The 26,228-nt window shown below is 43.1% G+C and overlaps 1 protein-coding gene across 1 annotated transcript in view; it reads right to left on the reverse strand.

Annotated features, from left to right (window-relative positions):
* Window positions 1-4,051: 4,051 nt before the first annotated feature.
* The window catches only part of fibcd1b (fibrinogen C domain containing 1b), a 248,405-nt gene continuing 226,228 nt past the window's right edge, over window positions 4,052-26,228 (reverse strand). Inside the window, exons 7-8 of the mRNA XM_024397223.1 lie at window positions 13,790-13,969; window positions 4,052-5,483 (exon numbers count right to left, since the gene is read on the reverse strand). Coding sequence (XP_024252991.1) covers window positions 5,221-5,483; window positions 13,790-13,969 — 443 coding nt within the window. The 3' untranslated portion in view covers window positions 4,052-5,220. The remainder of the gene's footprint in view (window positions 5,484-13,789; window positions 13,970-26,228) is intronic.

The following is a 26,228-nucleotide window of genomic DNA, read 5'->3' on the forward strand; positions in this document are numbered from 1 at the left end:
TTGCAAGCTACTTTCGTAGCAAGGTGTTGTGGAACGAGTGTGTCATGAAACACATTCCAGACACCGGTACTTCTTGCTATCTTGGCATAACTGTGATGTGACAGAGGAACATCAGCTAGTTAGATAGGCTAGCCAGCTGTAGCTGTAGCTACCCCCAAGCTATCTAGATATCTAGCTGCTGTCTGATTGGTTAAACACAAGGTCAGCACAGGCTATAACCTACACATACAACTGAATTAGTAGATCATCTTGAGATGGTGAGTCACTTCTCTCCATAGCAAAGCTATCTTAGCTTACCTCACTATCACTAAATTACTCACTACTGACCTTTTTTGTTTGTTGAAATCGCTAAGACTTTACTTGTATAACTTTATCAAAGGCATGTGATCAATGACGTCCGAAGCTTCGATTCATCGAACAACCACCTGATGGTTTGGTGCTGTTTTCGGTAGAAGACAAAAAGGTTACTCTCTACACTCGCTACAGTGTGTGGGACATCAGTTACTGTATAATAATGTGGCTGCTGTAAATTATTTTGACCAACAGGTGTCACTAGTGTACACTATGGTGATCAAAACCTTGAGTAATGACAAAATTGCCTGGAAAGCATCAATGCTTCAGTGATCTTCATCCACCTCCTTACTAAAAGACACTCCCAAGAAACACCCACATTAAACCACACCCCAAAGACAACTCTTGTTTGTGCTTCAGTAATGGAAACTGCATTTCTTAATGAGCACTGGACGAAACACATGCGGAATCAGTGAATGCAGTTCACCTTTAAGCAGAGAGGAGGGAGGTGGATGGTGCTTGAAACAGCAGACAGGAAATGAGAGAAGTGGAGGTGGGATGGAGGGGGTTTGGAAAAAAGACTGTAGGGTTTACAATACATTGATAGAACATATTATGTGCAATATTTGATGCTCAAGTGAAGATTGTACATGGGAGAGTAGAGTTGAGGGTTAAAATGAGCAGCGCAGTTCAACACATGACCTGAAGGGGGTGAGCCACTCTATGGAATTGGTTATCACATTAATTAATCGTTGATTTATTAATATCACTCTGTTATCAACACAAATAGTAGGGAGGCAAGTTATACATAAGCATCACATTAACTTTGATGAATTCCCCCTCCCCTCCCCTTCCTCCTCTCTCTCTCTCTCTCTCTCTCTCTCTCTCTCACTGAAGCGGACACTCTCACACATACAGAGTCTGCGTATAGATAGGCAGACCAATTCTGATATTTTTTCACGAATTGGTCCTTTGGCCAATTGGATCAGCTCTGAAGAAAAAGCTGATGTGAAAAGATCTTATGTGATTGGTCTGCCTGAAAAGACCATTTAGTGGAAAGAAATATGCAAATTTAGCTGCCCTTCTAAATGCAATCAGACACACAGAAAGAGGAATCCATGTAATCTAAGTCAGCCAGTCACGTCACGATATCAGTCTGACTCATTCCAGTACCTCATTAAACTTCAGCTTTACAAGTTTCACCATTTCAATTCGGCACCAACCACATTTGAAATCATAATGTACGTCTAAATCACTATTAATTCTAACCCGACACAAATTTTCAACATCGAAAGCTCCCATGTAATTCTGTTTCCATGGTAACACGATTAGTGTTGATAACGCGTGGTTGCTGTGCACACAGCCGGTTCTTTGATGTTTAGCTGCAGCGCTGGGTAGCGGTAGAAGAGGCAGACTGTAGATGTGGCCGGAGTCCTGGCACAGTGTTACCACCACAGGACTCCCGGAGAGCTGAGCTGACATCACAGTGAGCAGTGCTCGCTCTGACTGAGTCGGAGCAGGTTTTTGCGGATGGTTGGCTGCATAGAGCCGAGGCTCTGCCGATACTACAGTCAATAGACTGCCCTGTAGTGGAAGAAGGATCCAAGCACCAGCCCATCCAAAACACACAGCCCAGTGTCTGAGGAGCAATGCTCACTGTAATGCCTGTTTGTCCATTGGCAGCCAGGGCAGATCAAACATGTCCTCCAGAGCTGGTGCATCCCATAGAACCAGTATGTCTGGTAGAGCCAACATGTCCGAATAGATCAAAGGTGTCCCACAACACAATGTCGAACAGAGAAAGCAGAGCCACCAGATGTGCCATTGTTATCACTTCGGTAAAGATCAATTTGTGCTGTCGATCAAGGCGGATGTGTCCTCGTGTGCTATACTATGCCCCTCCTCTTCTCACTTGCTCCTCTCCAAAAAGTATAGCTGGCCACACTTCCCCTGGTGCCCAGTCCGGTAAATGAGGAGAAGTACCGGCTCGAGATGAGTTTTCTTTTCTTCTGTTGACTTGTGTAAAGATGTGTAAAGTCTGTGTGCTTGAGTTATCGTTTGTCTTTTGGCATAGGATGAAAACAGTAGGACATGCTCTTAAAGTCATACACACTGTACAATAAATCTACACATATCTTTAAAGCTTTCAGTACATCTAAGAAAATCCATAACAAAACAAAAAATGAAGAGAGAAAAAAAAACAGTTGATACACCAAATGTAAAAAATATTCAGAATTGCACAATTTCATCCCCACAAATTCTCTTACTTCTCTTCTCTTACGCAAAACTTCTCTTACTGTTTTTTTTCTTTTTCTTTTTTATAATACTGTACAGACAAACATATTTTTTGTTGTCGTCTTTCACGAAACACGTTTTTGAGCTATTAAGAAAGAAAATCCAGGTTGAGGGATCGGTCGATAGCAGCAAACTGTATTTTACATCAACAGTTTCTCTGCTAGAGCCAGAAGACAAGAGCCTGCGTCACCCTGGCAGAAAACCTAGGCATTCAGCTAGACATGGGTGGATTACAGAAGAGAAAACATTACAGGAGATGGGGAGAAAGGGAGAGAGGGGAGACGGAGAAACCGAGAGGGGAGGGGAGGGGGGGGTGGACATTTTCTTACATGAGATATGGATGAAATAGAACATAAAGGAGGAGAGAGAGACATAATGTGTGTATGTATCTGCGTGTGCATGTGTACATCAATGGGTTAGATTACAGCTGATTGCGAAAACACAGGCGTAGAGTTAAAATGCTCAGGAGAGTAGGGGACTATTTAATGTTGTGACCGTGGGGGTAAAGGTTAAAACATGCTTTACTTTCCTAAAGGAAGAGATGAAAAACAGATTTTACTCTCTTGTCATGTCACTCCTGTCTCTGAAAGGTGGCTTTCTCTTTCTTTCTTTCTTTCTTTCTTTCTTTCTTTCTTTCTTTCTTTCTTTCTTTCTTTCTTTCTTTCTTTCTTTCTTTCTTTCTTTCTTTCTTTCTTTCTTTCTTTCTTTCCTGCTTTCTTTCTTTCTTTCTACTTTTGGCCCCAAGGGTCCACTTGTAACTTCACCACACTCTCTTCCTTCTCTTTTCCATACTGCTGCCTGCTACATTCACTTACTACCAATGTGAACATGATAACCCTTAGCACATTTATATAGGCTCTCTATCTGAGTGGGAGCTCAAATAGTCTTACCCTTACCCTAACCTTAACCCCCAAAAACTTAACCTTAACCTTTAACCTAACTCTAGCTCCTAACCCTAAAACTAACCCTAGCTAACCCTAGCTCCTAACCCTTAACGTAATTCTAAGCCTAACACTAATTCCAACCTTAACCCTAAACACCGTAGAAATAGCATTTGACCTTGTGGGGACTAACAAAATGTCCCCAGTTGTTCAAATATGTTCCGTTTACTATTTTTGTGGGGACTTCTGGTCCCCACAAGAATAGTTAAACACGTCCACACACACACTGAGGAGTTAACGTCTGGGGCTCTGTCGTAGCAGTGACTTGGCTGGTGATCAGCTGGCAGGCTGATCAGACAAAGTGCCCAATATGCTCCCTAATGGCCTCAGTCAGATTAATGATATCTGCTCCCTCTCATTTACCCTTCTCCCTCCCCCCTCCATTTGATCTCCATCAACACCCCCATCTCTCTGTCGATCGCTCCCTCACCCCTCTATTTGATCTCCATCCACCCCCGATCTTTCTGTCGATCGCTCCCTCACCCCTCTATTTGATCTCCATCCACCCCCGATCTCTCTGTCGATCGCTCCCTCACCCCTCTATTTGATCTCCTCATTTTTCTCACTCTGTCTTTCTTATTCCCCTTTTCATTTAGTAATTCCCTTCTCACCCCTCTGTTTGATATGTCTAGCTCTGTCTCCTTCTATTTCAACCGCTCCCTCTACACCATTCCCATTCCATTGTCTTGTTATCCCACAGAGCATATCTTTAATAAAGGGATGCTTAAGCAGTGGGTGGTGAGGTACTGTGGATTGTGCCATTTTAGCATGTCTCCTGACTGGAAGGCCAATACAGCCAAGTCCCTTTAGGTGACAGACTGAGTTTTGCTGTGTCATGGTAATACTGTAGCTTCAGGGTACAGCGTTTTGTGTGTGTGTGTGTGTGTTCTCTAACTGTAATGCCACATCTCCTGTTCTGACTCAGCCACTTGTTCAAAGGTCACACCATACTTCGCTGACTGGAAACAACGCAGTAAAGGACTGTGGGAATAGAACTACTGGCTACAAGGTGCAACTATCACAGGAGAGAGGTCAAGGTCAAGGCTCAGATAGAAAAGACAGATCATTGATTGATGACTAGATGTAAATAACGCGAGAAAGAGAGACGTATGTAAGACAGTTGAGGCTGCTGAGGGGGTGAACGGCTCATAGTAGTGGTTGGAACGGCGCAAATGAAATGGCATCAAACACATGGTTTTTGAGACCGTTCCACTGACGCCGCTCCAGTCATTACCACAAGCCCATTCTCCCCAAGTTAAACGTGCCACCGAACTCCTGTGAAGTAAGAGTGAGTAAGATTCATTTCGTGTCGCGGTGTGGTCGTTGTCAGGAGGGAAACACTCAAAATCATTGGCAACAAATCTCCTAATGATAGTGATGAAGGATAAGGATAATGGGGGTGGGGGGGCACGAAAAACCTCAGCACAACAGTACGCAACGAGCGACGAGGGATTAGCAGAGGGCAGCAAGCGGGGCGGGGCAGGGGGAAGGGATGAGGGTTCCACAGAGAAACGTAGACAATAGTAGTATACCAATCAAAGATGTCCTTTTAGTCAGTCAGCAAACAATAGCTGAACAAGAACCACAGCCTATAGCTGTCTTTTGAGTGTGGGGTTTTATATTTATTCTTATGAGCACCTTCTTCCTTCAAATTCCTTTCCTCTCTTTTTCTTCTTTTATTCCCTAATTTTTCTCATTTGCTCTCGTCGCGAGTGGGCCGTATCTTCATCTCGGAGAACTTGAGGGAGTACTGCCAGCCGGTCCAGGTGGACCACTCGATGCCGTCGGCATAGGAGGTGTGCTGCCCGCGGAGGTACTGTCCATTCAGGTTAGACGTGTGGCAGTTACGGTACCACCAGGCACCGTGGTAGAAGGAGGCACAGTTGTTCTCCGAGTGGTCGTTGTCCTTGTCTTTGGTGGTGAACTTCATTCCGTTGTGCTTTAGCAGAGCATCGCCTGTGTGTGTGGGGGGGGATTGGATGGGTGGAGAACACATTCATGTTGCATTCATGTACAAACGCACACGCATCATATTTACACAAACATGCACGCACACACACAAATGCACGCACAAGCACACACACCCACCCACACAGTCAAATGAAAGGGACAAGGGTGAACAGAGGAGAAATAGGGGATAGATTGGAAGACAAGAAAGGAGAAATAGATAATTAAGAGAGGATAGAAGAGGCTTTAGAGAGACATACATTTGATTCCAAATCTTCAGTGCTTTGATTTGTCTTTCCTGGCTAAACCAATGTCTTTCACTAGAGCCCTCTTACATCAGACAGCACCAGAGCACCACTGCATTCCTAATTCATTTCCAAATGACTAAGGAACAATCCGTCATTTCCATAGATGACGTGAGATCAGAGAGAGGCCTCCTCTCCTCTCTAAAGATCAGTCCTCATTACACAAACCACAGGGTTACAACACTTTGTTGTTCATTTATCAAAGGGCTCTATGCTGACCTCTTTATCCTTCTGCTTTTACTATCGCCTCCCTAACGATCCGATCAGCGCTCAACCGTCACATAGTGCGCGCGCGCGCACACACACACACACACACACACACACACACACACACACACACACACACACACACACTTAAAAAAGAGCTTTGAAGCCTCAGCCGGATCTAAAACTACTCTGCGAGCATTTACAGAAATAGAACTGAAGAGAGGTACACGGGACACTGCTAGCTATAGGCTACGGCTTTGAGCTGAATGTCACTCTTGGGTGGTTGGCTATGGAACGCCATTTGGGTTTTGCGTGTCAAATAAGATACACGTCAAATAATGTTATTTGACACGTAAAATAAGCTTGTTGACCAATCAAGACCTAAATATGACTGCACATCAGATAATAATTTAATACGTTCATATATTTTTTTGTATGCTATGATGCTGGCAAAGTTTTGTCTCGCGCATCTGCCGCTGCTTCACTTGAACGCAGACACACTTCCCCAAGCTCTGGGACAGTGCTGGTCATAAAAAAAAAGCTAGCTAGCTGATGGATGCAAACAATGTTCTTCCCCGAAAACATAGCCAAACAACATAATATTTCAGTAGCTATAGTTAACTAACTAACGATCAAGCTGGGTGTCATAATCTAAAATAACCCACATTTATAAGACTTATTTGATTAATGATGGGCGGACCCACATATGTGAAGCTAGACACAATAAGGGTTAGCCACAGTACTTCAATTTGCGGTTCACCTTCAAAATAAAAGTCTCTAATTGAAAGAGATGCAAATGAATGCAAATAGTGACATAATATAATAGATCATGCTAAATGAGGTTGGAATGTTGTTATATAAATTCAACAAAAGACAATTAGTTAAGTGTTCTCTAGCATCTCATCAGGGCAACTAAATCCATTATTTACCCAGGCAGGGTGTGGCCACATCACCACTCCACTCCCTCCAATTCCATTTTCCCACAGTAACTCGCAGCGCCACCAGTTCCTACAGGGCGCGTTTCAGCATTCACACAGAGAGCCCCTACGTCGAAACATAAAAATAAAAAAAACATATAACAACAACCCAATGTGACAACATGATAATGGTTGCCGGATAATACGAAACAATGGGAGAGAAAAGAGGAACCAGGCTAGCAGTACTTAGCGTGTCATTTGCAGCCCACTCAGTGTAACCTTGTCTGGCTGAAGGGAAGTGGATGGGACAAGGTGGCTCCACTGAACACGGTTAGAATCCAGCTGCTCCCAGCCGCAATGACCAACCTGTCCACTGAGACCAGAGGGGTATCCTACGATGCAAGCTAGATCTACTCGGGGTTTTCTAAAGCGAATCAGCTTCAGTTACAGTGGGGCAAAAAAGTATTTAGTCAGCCACCAATTGTGCAAGTTCTTCCACTTAAAAATATGAGAGAGGCCTGTATTTTAATCTAAGGTACACTCCAACTATGACAGACAAAATGAGAAAAAAAATCCAGAAAATCCCATTGTAGGATTTCTTATGAATTTATTTGCAAATTATTGTGGAGAATAAGTATTTGGTCACCTACAAACAAGCAAGATTTCTGGCTCTCACAGACCTGTAACTTATTCTTTAAGAGGCTCCTCTGTCCTCCACTCGTTACCTGTATTAATGGCACCTGTTTGAACTTGTTATCAGTATAAAAGACACCTGTCCACAACCTCAAACAGTCACACTCCAAACTCCACTATGGCCAAGACCAAAGAGCTGTCAAAGGACACCAGAAACAAAATTGTAGACCTGCACCAGGCTGGGAAGACTGAATCTGCAATAGGTAAGCAGCTTGGTTTGAAGAAATCAACTGTGGGAGCAATTATTAGGAAATGGAAGACATACAAGACCACTGATAATCTCCCTCGATCTGGGGCTCCACTCAAGATCTCACCCCGTGGGGTCAAAATGATCACAAGAACGGTGAGTAAAAATCCCAGAACCACACGGGGGGACTTAATGAATGACCTGCAGAGAGCTGGGACCAAAGTAACAAAGCCTACCATCAGTAACACACTACGCCGCCAGGGACTCAAATCTTGCAGTGCCAGACGTGTCCCCCTGCTTAAGCCAGTACATGTCCAGGCCCAGTCTGAAGTTTGCTAGAGAGCATTTGGATGATCCAGAAGAAGATTGGGAGAATGTCATATGGTCAGATGAAACCAAAATATAACTTTTTGGTAAAAACTCAACTCGTCGTGTTTGGAGGACAAAGAATGCTGAGTTGCATCCAAAGAAGACCATACCTACTGTGAAGCATGGGGGTGGAAACATCATGCTTTGGGGCTGTTTTTCTGCAAAGGGACCAGGACGACTGATCCGTGTAAAGGAAAGAATGAATGGGGCCATGTATCGTGAGATTTTGATGAAAAACTCCTTCCATCAGCAAGGTCATTGAAGATGAAACGTGGCTGGGTCTTTCAGCATGACAATGATCCCAAACACAACGCCCGGGCAACGAAGGAGTGGCTTCGTAAGAAGCATTTCAAGGTCTTGGAGTGGCCTAGCCAGTCTCCAGATCTCAACCCCATAGAAAATCTTTGGAGGGAGTTGAAAGTCCGTGTTGCCCAGCAACAGCCCCAAAACATCACTGCTCTAGAGGAGATCTGCATGGAGGAATGGGCCAAAATACCAGCAACAGTGTGTGAAACCAAGACTTACAGAAAACGTTTGACCTCTGTCATTGCCAACAAAGGATATATAACAAAATATTGAGATAAACTTTTGTTATTGACCAAATACTTATTTTCCACCATAATTTGCAAATAAATTAATAAAAAATCCTACAATGTGATTTTCTCAATTTTTTTTTCTTCTCATTTTGTCTGTCATAGTTGAATTGTACCTATGATGAAAATGACAGGCCTCTCTCATATTTTTGAGTGGGAGAACTTGCACAGTTGGTGGCTGACTAAAGCTCAGGCTTTATCCGTATTACGACGGTGGATATTGTTTGTCCACCTGCCGCTAAGTCTAACAGGCTTGTAACTGCATGTGCATGTCACACATGGCTAGTCGAACACCGAGCTCTTCATTGAGACATTTCTGGAACATCAATCTATAGGCGAGTCAGTGCCACATTTTCATTTGTGTTGGATTCAATATGAAATTAAAGTTATCTTTCAAATTCAGCAGGCTATTGTGTGAAATAAGCTTTTAGAAGTGGGGCAGCAGGTAGCCTAGTGGTTAGAGCATTAGGACAGTAACCGAACATGTTACTGGATCGAATTCCTAAACTGACAAGGTACAAATCTGTTGTTCTACCCCTGAACAAGGCAGTTAACCCACTGTTTCTGGCTGTCTTTATTTTAATACTTGTTGTTAATGCCGTATTTCGGGTGCTTATCAATGCACAAGTACCCCCCCCTCCTATGGATGCTGCGTACAGATAAACAAATATTTACTTTTGATAAATACAATATTTAATCAGTCTTCCTCAAATGAAGGGGATGATGATGCAATCTTTGGAAGAGGAAGGGAATCTGATTTCATTGGTGCTCAACTCGTGGCTCAGTCATTTCAATCAGGGTAAGTGGAGTTAGCCGTGAGTTAGCCTGCACCGGAGAAGGTTAGCTCTGAAGCAGCCATAGAAATGTACTTGGCTAAAAGGTGAGCAGCTTTCGTATGACCAGTTATCATAAGGCCCTGCCCCGCCCCCCTTTCGGAAAAGCTGACCACGACTCCATTTTGTTGATCCCTGCCTACAGACAGAAACTAAAACAAGAGGCTCCCACGCTGAGGTCTGTCCAACGCTGGTCCGACCAAGCTGACTCCACACCTCAAGACTGCTTCCATCTCGTGGACTGGGAGATGTTTCGTATTGCGTCAGACAACAACATTGACGAATACGCTGATTCGGTGTGCGAGTTCATTAGAACGTGCGTTGAAGATGTCTTTCCCATAGCAACGATTAAAACATTCCCTAACCAGAAACCTTGGATTGATGGCAGCATTCGTGTGAAACTGAAGGCACGAACCACTGCTTTTAATCAGGGCAAGGTGTCTGGTAACATGACTGAATACAAACAGTGCAGCTATTCCCTCCGCAAGGCTATCAAACAAGCTAAGCGCCAGTACAGAGACAAAGTAGAATCTCAATTCAACGGCTCAGACACAAGAGGCATGTGGCAGGGTCTACAGTCAATCACGGACTACAGGAAGAAACCCAGCCCAGTCACGGACCAGGATGTCTTGCTCCCAGGCAGACTAAATAACTTTTTGCCCGCTTTGAGGACAATACAGTGCCACTGACACGGCCTGCAACGAAAACATGCGGTCTCTCCTTCACTGCAGCCGAAGTGAGTAAGACATTTAAACGTGTTAACCCTCGCAAGGCTGCAGGCCCAGATGGCATCCCCAGCCGCGCCCTCAGAGCATGCGCAGACCAGCTGGCCGGTGTGTTTACGGACATATTCAATCAATCCCTATACCAGTCTGCTGTTCCCACATGCTTCAAGAGGGCCACCATTGTTCCTGTTCCCAAGAAAGCTAAGGTAACTGAGCTAAACGACTACCGCCCGTAGCACTCACATCCGTCATCATGAAGTGCTTTGAGAGACTAGTCAAGGACCATATCACCTCCACCCTACCTGACACCCTAGACCCACTCCAATTTGCTTACCGCCCAAATAGGTCCACAGACGATGCAATCTCAACCACACTGCACACTGCCCTAACCCATCTGGACAAGAGGAATACCTATGTGAGAATGCTGTTCATCGACTACAGCTCGGCATTCAACACCATAGTACCCTCCAAGCTCGTCATCAAGCTCGAGACCCTGGGTCTCGACCCCGCCCTGTGCAACTGGGTTCTGGACTTCCTGACGGGCCGCCCCCAGGTGGTGAGGGTAGGCAACAACATCTCCTCCCCGCTGATCCTCAACACTGGGGCCCCACAAGGGTGCGTTCTGAGCCCTCTCCTGTACTCCCTGTTCACCCACGACTGCGTGGCCATGCACGCCTCCAACTCAATCATCAAGTTTGCGGACGACACAACAGTGGTAGGCTTGATTACCAACAACGACGAGACGGCCTACAGGGAGGAGGTGAGGGCCCTCGGAGTGTGGTGTCAGGAAAATAACCTCACACTCAACGTCAACAAAACTAAGGAGATGATTGTGGACTTCAGGAAACAGCAGAGGGAACACCCCCATCCACATCGATGGAACAGTAGTGGAGAGGGTAGCAAGTTTTAAGTTCCTCGGCATACACATCACAGACAAACTGAATTGGTCCACTCACACAGACAGCATCGTGAGGAAGGCGCAGCAGCGCCTCTTCAACCTCAGGAGGCTGAAGAAATTCGGCTTGTCACCAAAAGCACTCACAAACTTCTACAGATGCACAATCGAGAGCATCCTGGCGGGCTGTATCACCGCCTGGTATGGCAACTGCACCGCCCTCAACCGTAAGGCTCTCCAGAGGGTAGTGAGGTCTGCACAACGCATCACCGGGGGCAAACTACCTGCCCTCCAGGACACCTACACCACCCGATGCTACAGGAAGGCCATAAAGATCATCAAGGACATCAACCACCCGAGCCACTGCCTGTTCACCCCGCTGTCATCCAGAAGGCGAGGTCAGTACAGGTGCATCAAAGCTGGGACCGAGAGACTGAAATACAGCTTCTATCTCAAGGCCATCAGACTGTTAAACAGCCACCACTAACATTGAGTGGCTACTGCCAACACACTCTCAATGACACTGACTCTACTCCAGCCTCTTTAATAATGGGAATTGATGGGAAATGATGTAAATATATCACTAGCCACTTTAAACAATGCTACCTTATATAATGTTACTTACCCTACATTATTCATCTCATATGCATACGTAGATACTGTACTCTATATCATCGACTGCATCCTTATGTAATACATGTATCACTAGCCACTTTAACTATGCCACTTGGTTTACATACTCATCTCATATGTATATACTGTACTCGATATCATCTACTGTATCTTGCCTATGCTGCTCTGTACCATCACTCATTCATATATCCTTATGTACATATTCTTTATCCCCTTACACTGTGTATAAGACAGTAGTTTTTTTGGAATTGTTAGTTAGATTACTTGTTCGTTATTACTGCATTGTCGGAACTAGAAGCACAAGCATTTCGCTACACTCGCATTAACATCTGCTAACCATGTGTATGTGACAAATAAAATTTGATTTGATTTGAACTCAGAGTTGACCAAAGTTACCTCGCCAACGCCTCAAATATGCTTCGTAGGATACCCCTCAGATCAGAGAAAATGTGAGTGAGAGTGTGTGTGATAATAACAATAACAGTGGTACTAAGGGGAGGAGAGGGTATGAGGGAGAGGCTAGTGTGCTGCAGTGGGATTCAAATGTCCAATCGGCATGTTGTCAGTTGAAGGTTAGTGGTATTGAGGTAGGAAGAGCAGGAACAAGCTTTACACTGTAACATATTAGGGTTCCTCAAGGGTTCTTTGGGAAGGGTGATGTTCTATGTTGAACCATAATGACTCAAAGAACCCGTTAAGCTCTCCAATGGTACTTTACAGTTCACAAAATGGTTCTTTGCTCTTTTAGTGATCATTTAATTGTCCAGTGTATCTAATAGGTTGTGTTATGCCATGACATATTATATCTGGCCATGGCCAGTGATGGTGTCTTGTGAAAGCCTCACACGTATTGCCTTGTGTCAATTGAAAACGGTTGACTAATTCAGTCAGTGGTTCTCAATTCTCTACTCAGTGACCCCCAGCTGTTCCAGAGGTAGCTTACTTGATTCAACTTGTCAATACAATAACAACACATATGGAGTTTTAACAATATAATATGGCTGACCAGAATAAAAATCCTGTATGGTTCAAAATGATCTACAAAGAGCCTTTCAGAATGAGAAATATTCTTTATACAATCATTATTAACAAAGGTTCTATAAAGAACCACAAAAAAAAGGGTTTCATGTAGCTCCAAAAATGGTTGTAACCATAGCACAACCCTTTTTTGGTGCTATATAGAACATATGTTAATGGTAATTTATAGAGCACCAAAAAGGGTTCTGTTATGGTTAGAAGCCAAATAACCCCTGCCTGGTACTATTTAGAACCATTATTTATTTGTGTGTACAAGCCATTTACACAACACTCTCTCTTTCTGCAAAACCTGCTTGTGACAACACTCTCTCCCTCCTCCTCTCATCTATACCCCCTCTTCCCATCCCTCCATCTCTCATCTGTCCCTCTTCTCTCTCTGTGTTCTCAGTACTCCACTCCCCAAAGGTTCTTTAAATTGATTATTTGTTGTGACAGGCATCTGGCAGTGTTTTGTTTATGCTGCCGGTCAACCACCATAATTAATTGGGTAGTAATTTATTCACGGTGACGGGATTGCGGCTGGGATGTGATGTTTGGGGAACAGATATACGCAGACACATACGGATTGTGCTTGTCTTTCTGTCCCTGTCTATCCACGCCGTGGAGACCAAACCAAACGCTTCCATCCCTCCTTCCCTCAGCACTTAACAATAAACTACTGCAGAGGACACAGCAGTTTTTACTATAGATAGTCAATGCAATTTTGAGTCATACGTATTTAATGAGTAAACCTGGGGCTTCAACATACGTGTTTAAGTGCGGCTTAACTTTGCTTTGGGTACCCCGGTGTCTCGGGTCTATAACAACCCAATCTATAATTTAAATCAAACTTAAATATAAAATGTTAATTGAAGATGAGAGTTTATTAGGTTGATACTTTATTGATTAACAAAGGGAACAGGTCATTCAGATATATGTACCTGCATTTCCAGAGTAATCTCCAACAGTCAGTGGGTATCCATCATCGTCAGGGTCCACAGAGAACAGGCCAACTCCAAACATCCCATACTGGGCATAGGCTGTACTGTTGTCAAAGTCCTCCAGGTCAATCCTCAACTCATAATTGCCCTGGATGGAGAGAGCATGGATCTGCTTCAACCCTGGAGAGAGAGAGAGCGTGAGAGAGAGAGTTGACCAGTCAGAGCCACTCCTTGAGGGAGAGAGATCCCTTGTTTCCTTGAGACAACACCCACACCAAAGTCATTTAATTTCAGCAGCAGCATCTGCTTCGTGCTGTACCATGTGTCTTCAAGGAAAACACTTAATGTCCCTGCCCACCGGTCAGTTCCCAGAAGTCAACCTGCTACAGTAAGTGAGAGGTCCCCTCAGCGCAGCAGGTTGCTCTGTCTGGATGCTTTAACCCATGGTCTGTCACATAACATCAAAGACAGCACTGCTCTCACTCCCGAGTCATCACAAAGCCCACACTCTGATGGACACACACACACACAAACGTGAGCGCGCACTCATGCACACACACACACACACACACATTTGTTTTATTATCCTTTTGGGGACCAAATAGTTGATTCCCATTCTACATCCTATTTTTCCCTAACCCTTAACCTATCCCTAATCTTAACCCAAAACCCCTAACCCTAAATCCTAATCTTAACCTAATCCTAATTGTGACCCTAACCCTAAACCTAACCCCTAAACTTGAAAAAGCCTTTTTCCTGTTGGAGACAGGCGAAATGTGACTGACCCACTTGATTTGGACTTATGAAGCTACATTTTTAAGTTATATATATATATATTTTTTACATTGGATAAAAGTAAAGATTCAGAGCTATAACATGTTATATCATACACTGCATTTGTTGAGGAACAATGGGCTTTGAAAGTTGAAAAACTTGTAACCCCACTTTTGAGAAAATGTCTCTGGAGAGCTTTTCTTAGTCTACACTCATTCCGAATCATTCATACCCTCTTAAGCATTAGCCCCACCCATCTCTTTTAAGGATTCACATGTGGCCATGTGCTAAACAGAGTGAGTAGTGTAGTAAAGATTTCAAGGCTAAAAGTGGTAAAAGTAGTAGCCTACAAAAAGCCTATATCCTAATATGACTTTGGTGCAGGTCATGTTGTTGTTCACATTACCGTCTCTGCTAAACACACGATATCAAAAACAAAATCTGTTTATTTGTCACATGCACAGCATACAGAAGGTGCATAATCTCGCTATAATCTTGATAACTGGAAGGATCTCTACAGAAGGTGTAAACGGTACAGTGAAATGGGTAATTGCATATTTGCATAGTAGCAATATCAAAAATAAAAAATGTCAAGATAAAAAAAGAACAAAAAATGTCAACGCCAGAAGAGAAAGAACAAAATGATAATGAGTATGTACAAGAATAATATCAAGAACAATATTAGTGCTACATGAGGTAGTTATGTGCATACAATCAGGGGTAAAGAGGCTGGGCATCAGGATAAAAAATGAATAGCAGCAGCAACGTATGGCGTGTGTGTGTGTGTGTTAGGAGAGAGCCATAGGAATGTGCATAGAGGCACTGCCGAAAGCCTGGATGACTGGGAACTCTCCCCCAGTGATGAACTTGTCCGTCCACACCACGCATGAACAAGGGAATCTATATGAGCCTGTTTCTGTCCTGCCCTTAACTTTGGTGCAGGGCATGTGATATCCATGGTCACTTCATCGTAAAAGTCCCTGATCTTCTCAAAAATATACACGTCTAGTTGTATCCAGTCCAAGTGGTGCTTGTACAGGCAGACCATCTATGGGAGGAAGAACGTCAGTGTTGCGCAGCAGCTAAAACCTGGTCCAGACTGAGTCTGAATGCTCCTTGGCGACAACAACACCAGACTCCGGAGCATCGAAGCTGTAAAACAGGAAAATAGACCAAAAAATAAAGACCTTAAATAAAATCAATTCACCTCCCAAATTTAGGTTAGAATAATAACCTCATACAATGCAATGAAAATGATATTCACCTGAAGTGCTGGTACTGCTTGATCTGTGGCAATGGCCTGAAGTACGGAGTCAGGTGTTGTTGCCAGCCATAGCTTTCCACCAGCACCGTACCATCCTCCAGTCTCCTTGTATGACTGGTGGAGGAGAGTCAGGCGGCAAAGCCATAACAATCATCCAATCTTTCTACCTCTCTGTCACGGATGCCATGGTTGCCCTTAGTTTGAAGATGTAATACGGAGACAGGTGTTTTATATAATAGCCTTATGTGTTCTCTTTTCGACTCCCTCTGCATATTAAATGACAGAATTGTATGAATCTCGTTACCATATGGGGCGGCAGCATAGCCTAGTGGTTAGAGCGTTGGACTAGCAACCAGAAGGTTGCAAGTTCAAACCCCTGAGCTGACAAGGTACAAATCTGTCGTTCTGCCCCTGAACAGGCAGCTAACCCACTGTTCCTAGGCTGTCATTGAAAATACGAATTTGTTCTTAACTGACTTGCCTAGTTAAATAAAGGAAAAATAAAATAAATACTCTGCTTCCACCAGGCATTCCACTGATTTCAAAACTCGGGCAACTTCATGATTGCCATTTCTTCCCCATCACTGTAATCAAATGTCTGGTTCAATGTGTTTTACCTAAATCAGGAATTTCCTTAACGTCTGATTAATTTTTAGAGTCAGAGAGAGTCAGCATGGCACAATCGTCCTCCAGAAAGTAGTCCATCACAATTGTTTCCTACTGACCTTTGTCGATAAAGCTTAATAAATTCAGGGCAACAATGTTATTGAGAGCAGTAGCAACTCATTTGCAGTTCTCCATTGATAATATATATATATATATACATATAGCTGCAATAGAAAGGATTATCTACATATCAGTGGAGGCTCCTCAGAGGAGGAAGAAGGAGGAAGAAGAAGACCATCCTCCTCAGTGAATTTCATAAAAATGTTAATTGTAAAACATATAAAAGGTTATTATTTTTAGATAAAACTGTATTAAATAGATTCACATCACCAAATAACTGACTAAAACACACTATTCTGCAAAGGTCTACAGGAGCCTTAACAGCACTATGTAGGGTAGCATCATGTTGTAGCCGGAGGACAGCTAGCTTCCGTCCTCCTCTGGGTACAATGACTTCAATACTAAACCTAGGAGACTCATGGTTCTCACCCCCTTCCATAGACGTGCACAGAAACTTCCAGAGGACGTCCTCCAGCCTATGAGAGCTCTTGCAGCATGAACTGACACGTTGTCCACCCAATGAAATTATTAGATAATTAATCTAGTACTGAAAGCATAAGCTACAGCTAGCTAGCACTGCAGTGTAGAACAATGCTCTACTTTCCGGCTACCCGGATGAAGCACTAAATAAACTTCAGTTAGTGCTAAATACGGCTGCTAGAATCCTGACTAGAACCAAAAAATTTGATCATATTACTCCAGTGCTAGTCTCCCTACACTGGCTTCCTGTCAAGGCAAGGGCTGATTTCAAGGTTTTACTGCTAACCTCCAAAGCATTACATGGTCTTGCTCCTACCTATCTCTCTGATTTGGTCCTGCCGTACATACCTACACGTATGCTACGGTCACAAGACGCAGGCCTCCTAATTGTCCCTAGAATTTCTAAGCAAACAGCTGGAGGCAGGGCTTTCTCCTATAGAGCTCCATTTTTATGGAATGGTCTGCCTACCCATGTAAGAGACGCAAACTCGGTCTCAACCTTTAAGTCTTGACTGAAGACTCATCTCTTCAGTGGGTCATATGATTGAGTGTAGTCTGGCCCAGGAGTGGGAAGGTGAACGGAAAGGCTCTGGAGCAACGAACCGCCCTTGCTGTCTCTGCCTGGCCGGTTCCCCTCTTTCCACTGGGATTCTCTGCCTCTAACCCTATTACAGGGGCTGAGTCACTGGCTTACTGGGGCTCTTTCATACCGTCCCTAGGAGGGGTGCGTCACTTGAGTGGGTTGAGTCACTGATGTGATCTTCCTGTCTGGGTTGGCGCCCCCCCTTGGGTTGTGCCGTGGCGGAGATCTTTGTGGGCTGTACTCGGCCTTGTCTCAGGATGGTAAGTTGGTGGTTGAAGATATCCCTCTAGTGGTGTGGGGCCTGTGCTTTGGCAAAGTGGGTGGGGTTATATCCTTCCGGTTTGCCCTGTCCGGGGGTGTCCTCGGATGGGGCCACAGTGTCTCCTGACCCCTCCTGTCTCAGCCTCCAGTATTTATGCTGCAGTAGTTTGTGTCGGGGGGCTAGGGTCAGTTTGTTATATCTGGAGTACTTCTCCTGTCCTATCCGGTGTCCTGTGTGAATTTAAGTATGCTCTCTCTAATTCTCTCTTTCTCTCTTTCTTTCTCTCTCTCGGAGGACCTGAGCCCTAGGACCATGCCTCAGGACTACCTGACATGATGACTCCTTGCTTTCCCAGTCCACCTGGCCGTGCTGCTGCTCCAGTTTCAACTGTTCTGGCTTATTATTATTGGACCATGCTGGTCATTCATGAACATTTGAACATCTTGGCCATGTTCTGTTATAATCTCCACCTGGCACAGCCAGAAGAGGACTGGCCACCCCACATAGCCTGGTTCCTCTCTAGGTTTCTTCCTAGGTTTTTGCCTTTCTAGGGAGTTTTTCCTAGCCACCGTGCTTCTACACCTTTGCACCATTGCTTGCTGTTTGGGGTTTTAGGCTGGGTTTCTGTACAGCACTTTGAGATACCAGCTGATGTACGAAGGGCTATATACAGTGCCTTGAATTGAAAGTATTAACATGGCCCCCTTGAACTTTGAACAGACAAATTATTTTTGCCAACATTTCAGGCTTCAAACATAAAGATATAAAACTGTACTTTTTTTGTGAAGAATCAACAACAAGTGGGACACAATCATGAAGTGGAACAACATTTATTGGATATTTCAAACTTTTGGTTTTTTAACAAATCAAAAACTGAAAAATTGGGCGTGATTGTAGCGAATTTACTAACGTTAGTTCTTTTAGCTATGCTGACTATGACATTACTTTAGCTAATAGGGTGACAACGATGCAGGCTGTGTGTAGCGGTTTGGCTTGGAAAATGTGTTTTGCCTGGTCACATACAGCTGATCTGTTGTGGATTGAAGTCCACAAGCGAAGGGCAGAGAAGGAATACAATGTGGCTGTTATGAGAGTGAACTCTGTTCATGCGTGATCAGGGGAGTATTCATTCTGCCTATTCTGTTGAAAAACGTTTCTTAACTTCTTCGATATAGGGGGCACTCTTTTAATTTTTGGATGAAAAACGTTCCCATTTAAACAAGATATTTTGTCACGAAAAGATGCTCGACTATGCATATAATTGACAGCTTTGGAAAGAAAACACTCTGACGTTTCCAAAACTGCAATGATATTGTCTGTGAGTGCCACAGAACTGATGTTACAGAAAAAAACTGATAAAAATACAATCAGGAAGTGCCGCATTTTTTGAAACCGCCTCATGGCAATGACTCCTTATATGGCTGTGGAGGAGCTAGGAGTCAGCTTACCTTTTCCACGTTTTCCCCAAGGTGTCTGCAGCATTGTGACGTATTTGTAGGCATATCATTGGAATATTGACCCTAAGAGACTACATTTACCAGGTGGTCGCTTGGTGTCCTCCGTTGCAATTATTGCGTAATCTCCAGCTGCAAGTACTTTTCCGTTTGCTACTGAGGAGAAACCCAACTGCCACGAAGGATTTATCATCGAATAGATATGTTAAAAACACCTTAGATATGTGAAAAACACCTTGAGGATGATTCTACATTTGCCATGTTTCTGTTGATATTATGGAGTTAATTTGGAAAAAGTTTGGCTTTGTAGTGAATGAATTTTCATATTTTTTCTTAGCCAAAAGTGATGAACAAAACGGAGCGATTTCTCCTACACAAATAATATTTTTGGAAAAAAATCAACATTTGCTATCTAACTGAGAGTCTCCTCATTGAAAACATCCGAAGTTCTTCAAAGGTAATTTATTTTATTTGAATGCTTTCCTGTTTTTGAGAAAATGTTGCCTGCTGAATGCTAGGCTTAATGCTATGCTAGGCTATCAATACTCTTACACAAATGCTTGTGTAGCTTTGGTTGAAAAGCATATTTTGAAAATCTGAGATGACAGTGTTGTTAACAAAAGGCTAAGCTTGTGTTTCAATATATTTATTTATTTCATTTCATTTGCGATTTTCATGAATAGAAAGTTGCATTATGCTAATGCATTATAGTTGAAGTATTTTCTGTCGATTTCTCAGCCAAGCAGGATGAACAAATGTGACGTTTTTCGCCATTTTTGGAAAAAAGGAACATTTGCTATCTAACTGGGAGTCTCCTGAGTGAAAGCATCTGAAGTTCTTCAAAGTTAAATTATTTAATTTGGTTGCTTTTCTTATTTTTGTGAAAATGTTGCCTGCTGCCAGCACAGCCTAGCATAGCATTATGCTATGCTAAACTTAAACAAATGCTTGTCTAGCGTTAGCTGTAACGCATATTTTGAAAATCTGAGATGACAGTGTTGTTAACAAAAGGCTAAGCTTGTGTTTGAATATATTTATTTCATTTCATTTGCGATTTTCATGAATAGGAAATGTTGCGTTATGGTAATGTGCTTGAGGCTATGATTACGCTCCCGGATACGGGATTACTCGTCGCTAGAGGTTAAACGGAAGCAAACAGAACAAAACAAGGATAAACATACCTGAATTTGTCCAACAGAAACTCTCGTTTGCAACTGTTGTACTAATGACTTCACCTTACATCAGCTAGATGCAGGCAAGAGTGTGCAAGCGGCATTGAAACCTGCACAAACGTTGTAAAATGTAATTCATAGGCTAGGTTGTAGCAACCTCATGATGGGTATAGGGAACATTTGAGTATCATGTAGTAGCCTACACCTATCACTGATACATTGAACTGGGTGAATGGAATATGAATGAGAGTCATCCAATATGCTGTAATAGAAATAAGGTCATGCTCATTAAACGGCACTGACCGCCACTGCTACACATAACGAGCAGCTCATTTTATAGACAGAAGATGGTACACGGCAGACCAATCCGAACTCATCTCTCTGTATTTCCAGCCTATTCATTATCACAGCCAATCATGGCCAGCGGGGAAGGTTCCTGACTTTTTCCATGGCTAAACCAACTAATTTAACAATTGTATTCGCATTTGCAGATGGCATACACGTATGTATTAAGGCACACGAAAGTTCACATGTTCCAGAAGGCCAAAAAACGCATTTAGATGTATATATATATAAATATATATTTTATAAATATAATTCACATACCTCTCCTATGAAATAGTGACGTGCAACATATGCCTAGTTTCCTGAAACAAGTCACAAATGTTTTGTGTGTGTGAATGGACACGCCCCAGTCACTGAGTTTGGAAGCTCCCATGACAGGAACTCAATACAAAAGACTCCTCTTGTGCCGATCATACAATCTTCAGCTGGCTATGGGTCAATTTCACTCCATTCCAACTCTGTAGTCAAGATTGAAAACTCAATATTTCAAAATAAACAAACCCAGTGATTGACATCACAGGCTGTGAAGTGACTCACTCAGTGAGTCTGTTTCAGTTCAGGCATGTCATGGCTGTCTCACAATGAACTCTAATTAAGAGAGAGAGTGAGAGAGAGAGAGAGTGACAAAGACAGAGTGAGGGCGTTGCCATTCCTCCTTCCACACATCCTTGCCCCCTCCTGTTCCTTGGTTTCCTGTGGTGTGTAGACTGATGGTGCTTCCAGGCCAGAGCTCTGCACTCCTGAGATCAAAGAGACTGACAGACAGAGCAGAACAGGAATACGCCTCCCTCCTGACCAAACTGGGTTCTCCAGTCACTCTGAGGTGTTTCAGTGAAAAGCACACTGCATTACAGCGACGATAGACTAACAGTGGGGGACTGCAGCTTAGTGCATACCAGCCTCTAGCTTTGGTGTTCAAAACACATTCTACAGTTACGGGTGTTTTCTTAGGATGAAAAGATATTTGAAAGAGAAATAATGATTTTCCACAGGCTGTGTAGCTTAAAAGCAATGTTGTGTCTTGAGATTTCACGGATCATATATGATTACTTAACTGTATGCAATGGGAACAGCCTCTGATAGTTTAAGGTCACAGTGAAGATATGCAATAAGGCTCTAATTATATCCTGTAGCAGTGCAGAAACAAGATAAGATAACCTAAATAAGCAAGAGAACAGCTGTTCACAACTGAGGTGCTTGGTTGACATTTCAAGCAGCAACAGGTGTCAATGTAACCTGGTTCCAGATCTGTTTGTGATGTTTTGCCATATACTTGTCACTCATTGTCAAGTCAAACACACTGTAAATGTAATCCTGTAATTTTGACAGTAAATAACTGTAGATGTACAGGACCTTTACTATAACACAAATGTACAGAATATTACTGTAACAGTACAAGATGCTGTATTCTTAGAATTTACAGTGCATTGCTGGAAGCACCGTGGTTAGTAAACTGTTGCAGATGTACAGTGCATGTACTTAAATGTACTTGATATACGCTGAACAAAAATATAAACAAAACATGTCACAATTTCAAAGATTTTACTAAGTTACAGTTCAGAAATCAGTCAATTTAAATAAATAAATGATGCCCTAATCCCTGGATTTCACATGACTGGGAATACAGATATGCATATTTTAAAGGTAACAGATACCTTTAAAAAAAGGTAGAGGCGTGGATCAGAAAACCAGTCAGTATCTGATGTGACCACCATTTGCCTCATGCAGCGCGACAGATCTCCTTCGCAATAGAGTTGATCAGGCTGCTGATTGTGAGAGCATCCAAAACATGCTCAATGGGTGACATGTCTGGTGAGCATGCAGGCCATGAAAGAACCCGTGGCATTTTCAGCTTCCAGGAATTGTGTACAGGTCCTTGCGACATGGAGCCATGCATTATCATGCTGAAACAAGAGGTGATGGCGGTAGATGAATGACACGACAATGGGCCTCAGGATCTTGTCACGGTATCTCTGTGCATTCAAATTGCCATCAATAGAATGCAATTGTGTTTGTAGTTCGTAGTTTATGCCTGCCCATGCCATAACCCCACCACCAATATGGGGCACTTTGTACACAATGTGGACATCGGCAAACATTAAATTCTCTGGCTACAGCTCTGGTGGACATTCCTGCAGTCAGAATGCATACAATTCACAGAGCCTATTTTGTAACAGTTTAATTAGAATAGAAGTATTCAGTATTTTAAAACACAAATATATATTTGGAAATACCCCACTTAACTACAACATTCTCGGTAATGGTAATATAATCTTTTACTTGTTATGACTATGGTATATTCTTGTTTACCTTAGTTTAATACACTGAATGTTAGTCGCTCTGGCTAAGAGCATCTGCTATGACCAAAATGTAAAAATGCACACTTGCGAAGCATTTAGCAGCTCTTATCCAGAGTGACTAACAGTCAGCTGATTAAACTAAGGTTGATAAAAACACATATTACAGTCATCGCAAGTAAAATGTCTATGTAACCGTTACTGGGAATGTTGTTGAAGTTAAGGATAGATTGGTCTTCATCTTGTCCTGTATTTGTATTACGATGCACTATGTGAACAAAAGTATGTCGAAGCATGCTTGTTGAACATCTCATTCTGAAGTCATGAGCGTTAATATGGAGTTGGTCCCCCCTTTTCTGCATGACAATCTCCACTCTTCTGGGAAAGATTTCCACTAGTTGTTCCAAATTGCTGTGGGGACTTGCTTCCATTCAGCTGCAAGAGCATTAGTGAGGTTGGGCACTGATTTTGGGATAATAGGCCTGGCTTGCAGTCGATGTTCCAATTCATCCCAAAGGTGTTTGATGGGGTTGAGGTCAGGGCTCTTTGCAGGCTGGTCAAGTTCTTCCACACCGATCTCGACAAACCATTTATCTTTGTGCACAGGTGCATTCCCCAAACTGTTTCCACAAAGTTGAAAGCACAGAATCGTCTAGAATGTTTCCTGGTATTCTGTAGCAGTAAGATTTCCCTTCAATGGAACTAAAGGGCCAAGACCAAACCATGAAAAACTGCCCCATACCATTTTTCCTCTTCCACCACACTTTAAAGATGGCACTATGCATTCGGGCAGGTAGCGTTCTTCTGGCATCAGCTGAACCCAGATTTGTCCGTCGGACTGCCAGATGGTGAAGCGTGATTCATCACTCCAGAGAACGCGTTTCCACTGCTCCAGTGTCCATTGGTGGCGAGCTTTACACCACTCCAGCCGACGCTTGACATTACACATGGTGATCTTAGGCTTGTGTGTGGTTGCTCAGCCATGGAAACCCATTCATGAAACTCCCGATGAACAGTTCTTGTACTGACGCTGCTTCCAGGGGCAGTTTGGAACTCAGTAGTGAGTGTTGCAACAGAGGATGATTTTTACACGCTATGCACTTCAGCGGTCCCATTCTGTGAGCTTGTGTGGCCTACCACTTTGCGACTGAGCTGTTGTTGCTCCTAGAAATCTTCACTTCACAATAACAGCACCTACAATTGACTGGGGCAGCTCTAGCAGGGCAGAAATCTTTACATCCTATGACTGTGCCACATTGAAAGTCACTGAGCTCTTCAGTAAGGCCATTCTACTGCCAATGTTTGCCTATGGACATTGCATTGCTGTGTGCTAGATTTAATACACCTGTCAGCAACAGGTTTGGCTGAAATAGCCGAATCCACTTATTTGAAGGGGTGTCCACATACTTTAGTATATGTAGTGTACCTTTTGAATGTATATTTTCCTGATCTCTGGCTATTACAAATTATGGTACCGCAATATTGACAGTTACTTGCCACCAACTTCCTGTAAGTTACTGGATAATGCAAAGCAATGACCGTACAACAGTACAAAAAGTGAATGCTATTGTAATCATGTTGGTATTTTACTGTAATGACATGGGATTAGTGCAAGCAGGTTGGCTGTTAGGTATTTGATTTTACAGAATATTTGTGAACATATGAGGTTTTATATCACTTGCCCTTCTAGAGGCCTAAACAAAATGTTACCAACCGGCTGTGATTGTAGGTCTAAACCAATCAAAGGATGTGGTTTAACTCTAATCTACCCCTATATACGTGGATTCAATTGTTAGGGAAATACTACCATATATCAGTTGAATTGTTACAGCATTCTCACTAACGTGTCAAACAATTAAACATTAGCCACTTACAAGGCACACCTCAAAATATTGTTAATGGGCCAGCGATTCTTTCCAATTCCACAACGCACCATAATTCACAGTATGCTGCTTTAAATATACAGCAAAACAGATAATACAGTGCTTTAGCAATTTGTTACAGTGCATGTTTGGCTTAACTATTCCATAAGTAGCAAGAAAGCAGTGAAAACTGGCACCCAGAGTAAGAGGAGCCAATGGTATTTCTCAGACAAACCTCATCAGAAATTAAGTTCAATACTCTCTCTTCCTTTCCAAACCCCACCAAACTTAATGTCTAGTGGCTCAGTCTGATTTGAATTCACTACTAATCCTCCAGCTCTGTCAGTCTCAGTGTGTTCTGACAGAGAGGGCTGATGAGGGCTAAAGAAGAGGCCTAATTTGACAGCAAACCCTGATGAAAAAGCCCCATTACCATTCAGTTATGTTGACTCCCAGGTAGTGTCCCAAATGGCACTCTATTTTCTACATAGTGCACAACCTTTGGACAGGACCCATCATGCTCTCCTCAACGGTAGTACACTTTGTAGTGAATAGGGTGTAGTTTGGGACACACACCCCAGTATGGGGCTGGGTAGAGGAGCTGCTTAGTTTTGGTTTTCTCACTCAACGGGAGGTGGATCTTCCAGGCTTTGAGTTTCTCAGAGCATCAGCAGATTCTAGGGTGCTTCTCACTCGTTCTGTTCGCAGACTTCGAGCAAACACTTTTACACATTACCCTCCTGCAAGCCCGCATGCATGCACACACTTACGTACACACACGAGCATGCAGCAGCAGCTTATACCAGTGTGAGAATTAATGCCACACCTTATTGCTCAGACAGACAGTGGCAGTTCTCTCGACAGAGGTTTAACAATAAAATGTAAAAATAACAGCTGAATGTTTGTTCTCTTCTTCAGAAAGAGAATTAGAAATTAACTAGCAGATGTGACACAGCTCTATTTAAAGAACACTGACTTCCATCTGAATTCACACACACACACACACACACACACACACACACACACACACACACACACACACACACACACACACACACACACACACACACACACACACACACACACTTCACATTTACATAGCTTTAATTCACTATCTAATTGAAGCCCTGGAGATTCTCTCCCAGACTCTAACTGAGAATAATTAAACAGAGCATGAGTCCCAAATGACACCCTATTGCCTATATAGTGCAAAAGCAGTG

The sequence above is a fragment of the Oncorhynchus tshawytscha genome, linkage group LG33, assembly GCF_018296145.1.
Source record: "Oncorhynchus tshawytscha isolate Ot180627B linkage group LG33, Otsh_v2.0, whole genome shotgun sequence".
Classification (NCBI taxonomy): domain Eukaryota; kingdom Metazoa; phylum Chordata; class Actinopteri; order Salmoniformes; family Salmonidae; genus Oncorhynchus; species Oncorhynchus tshawytscha.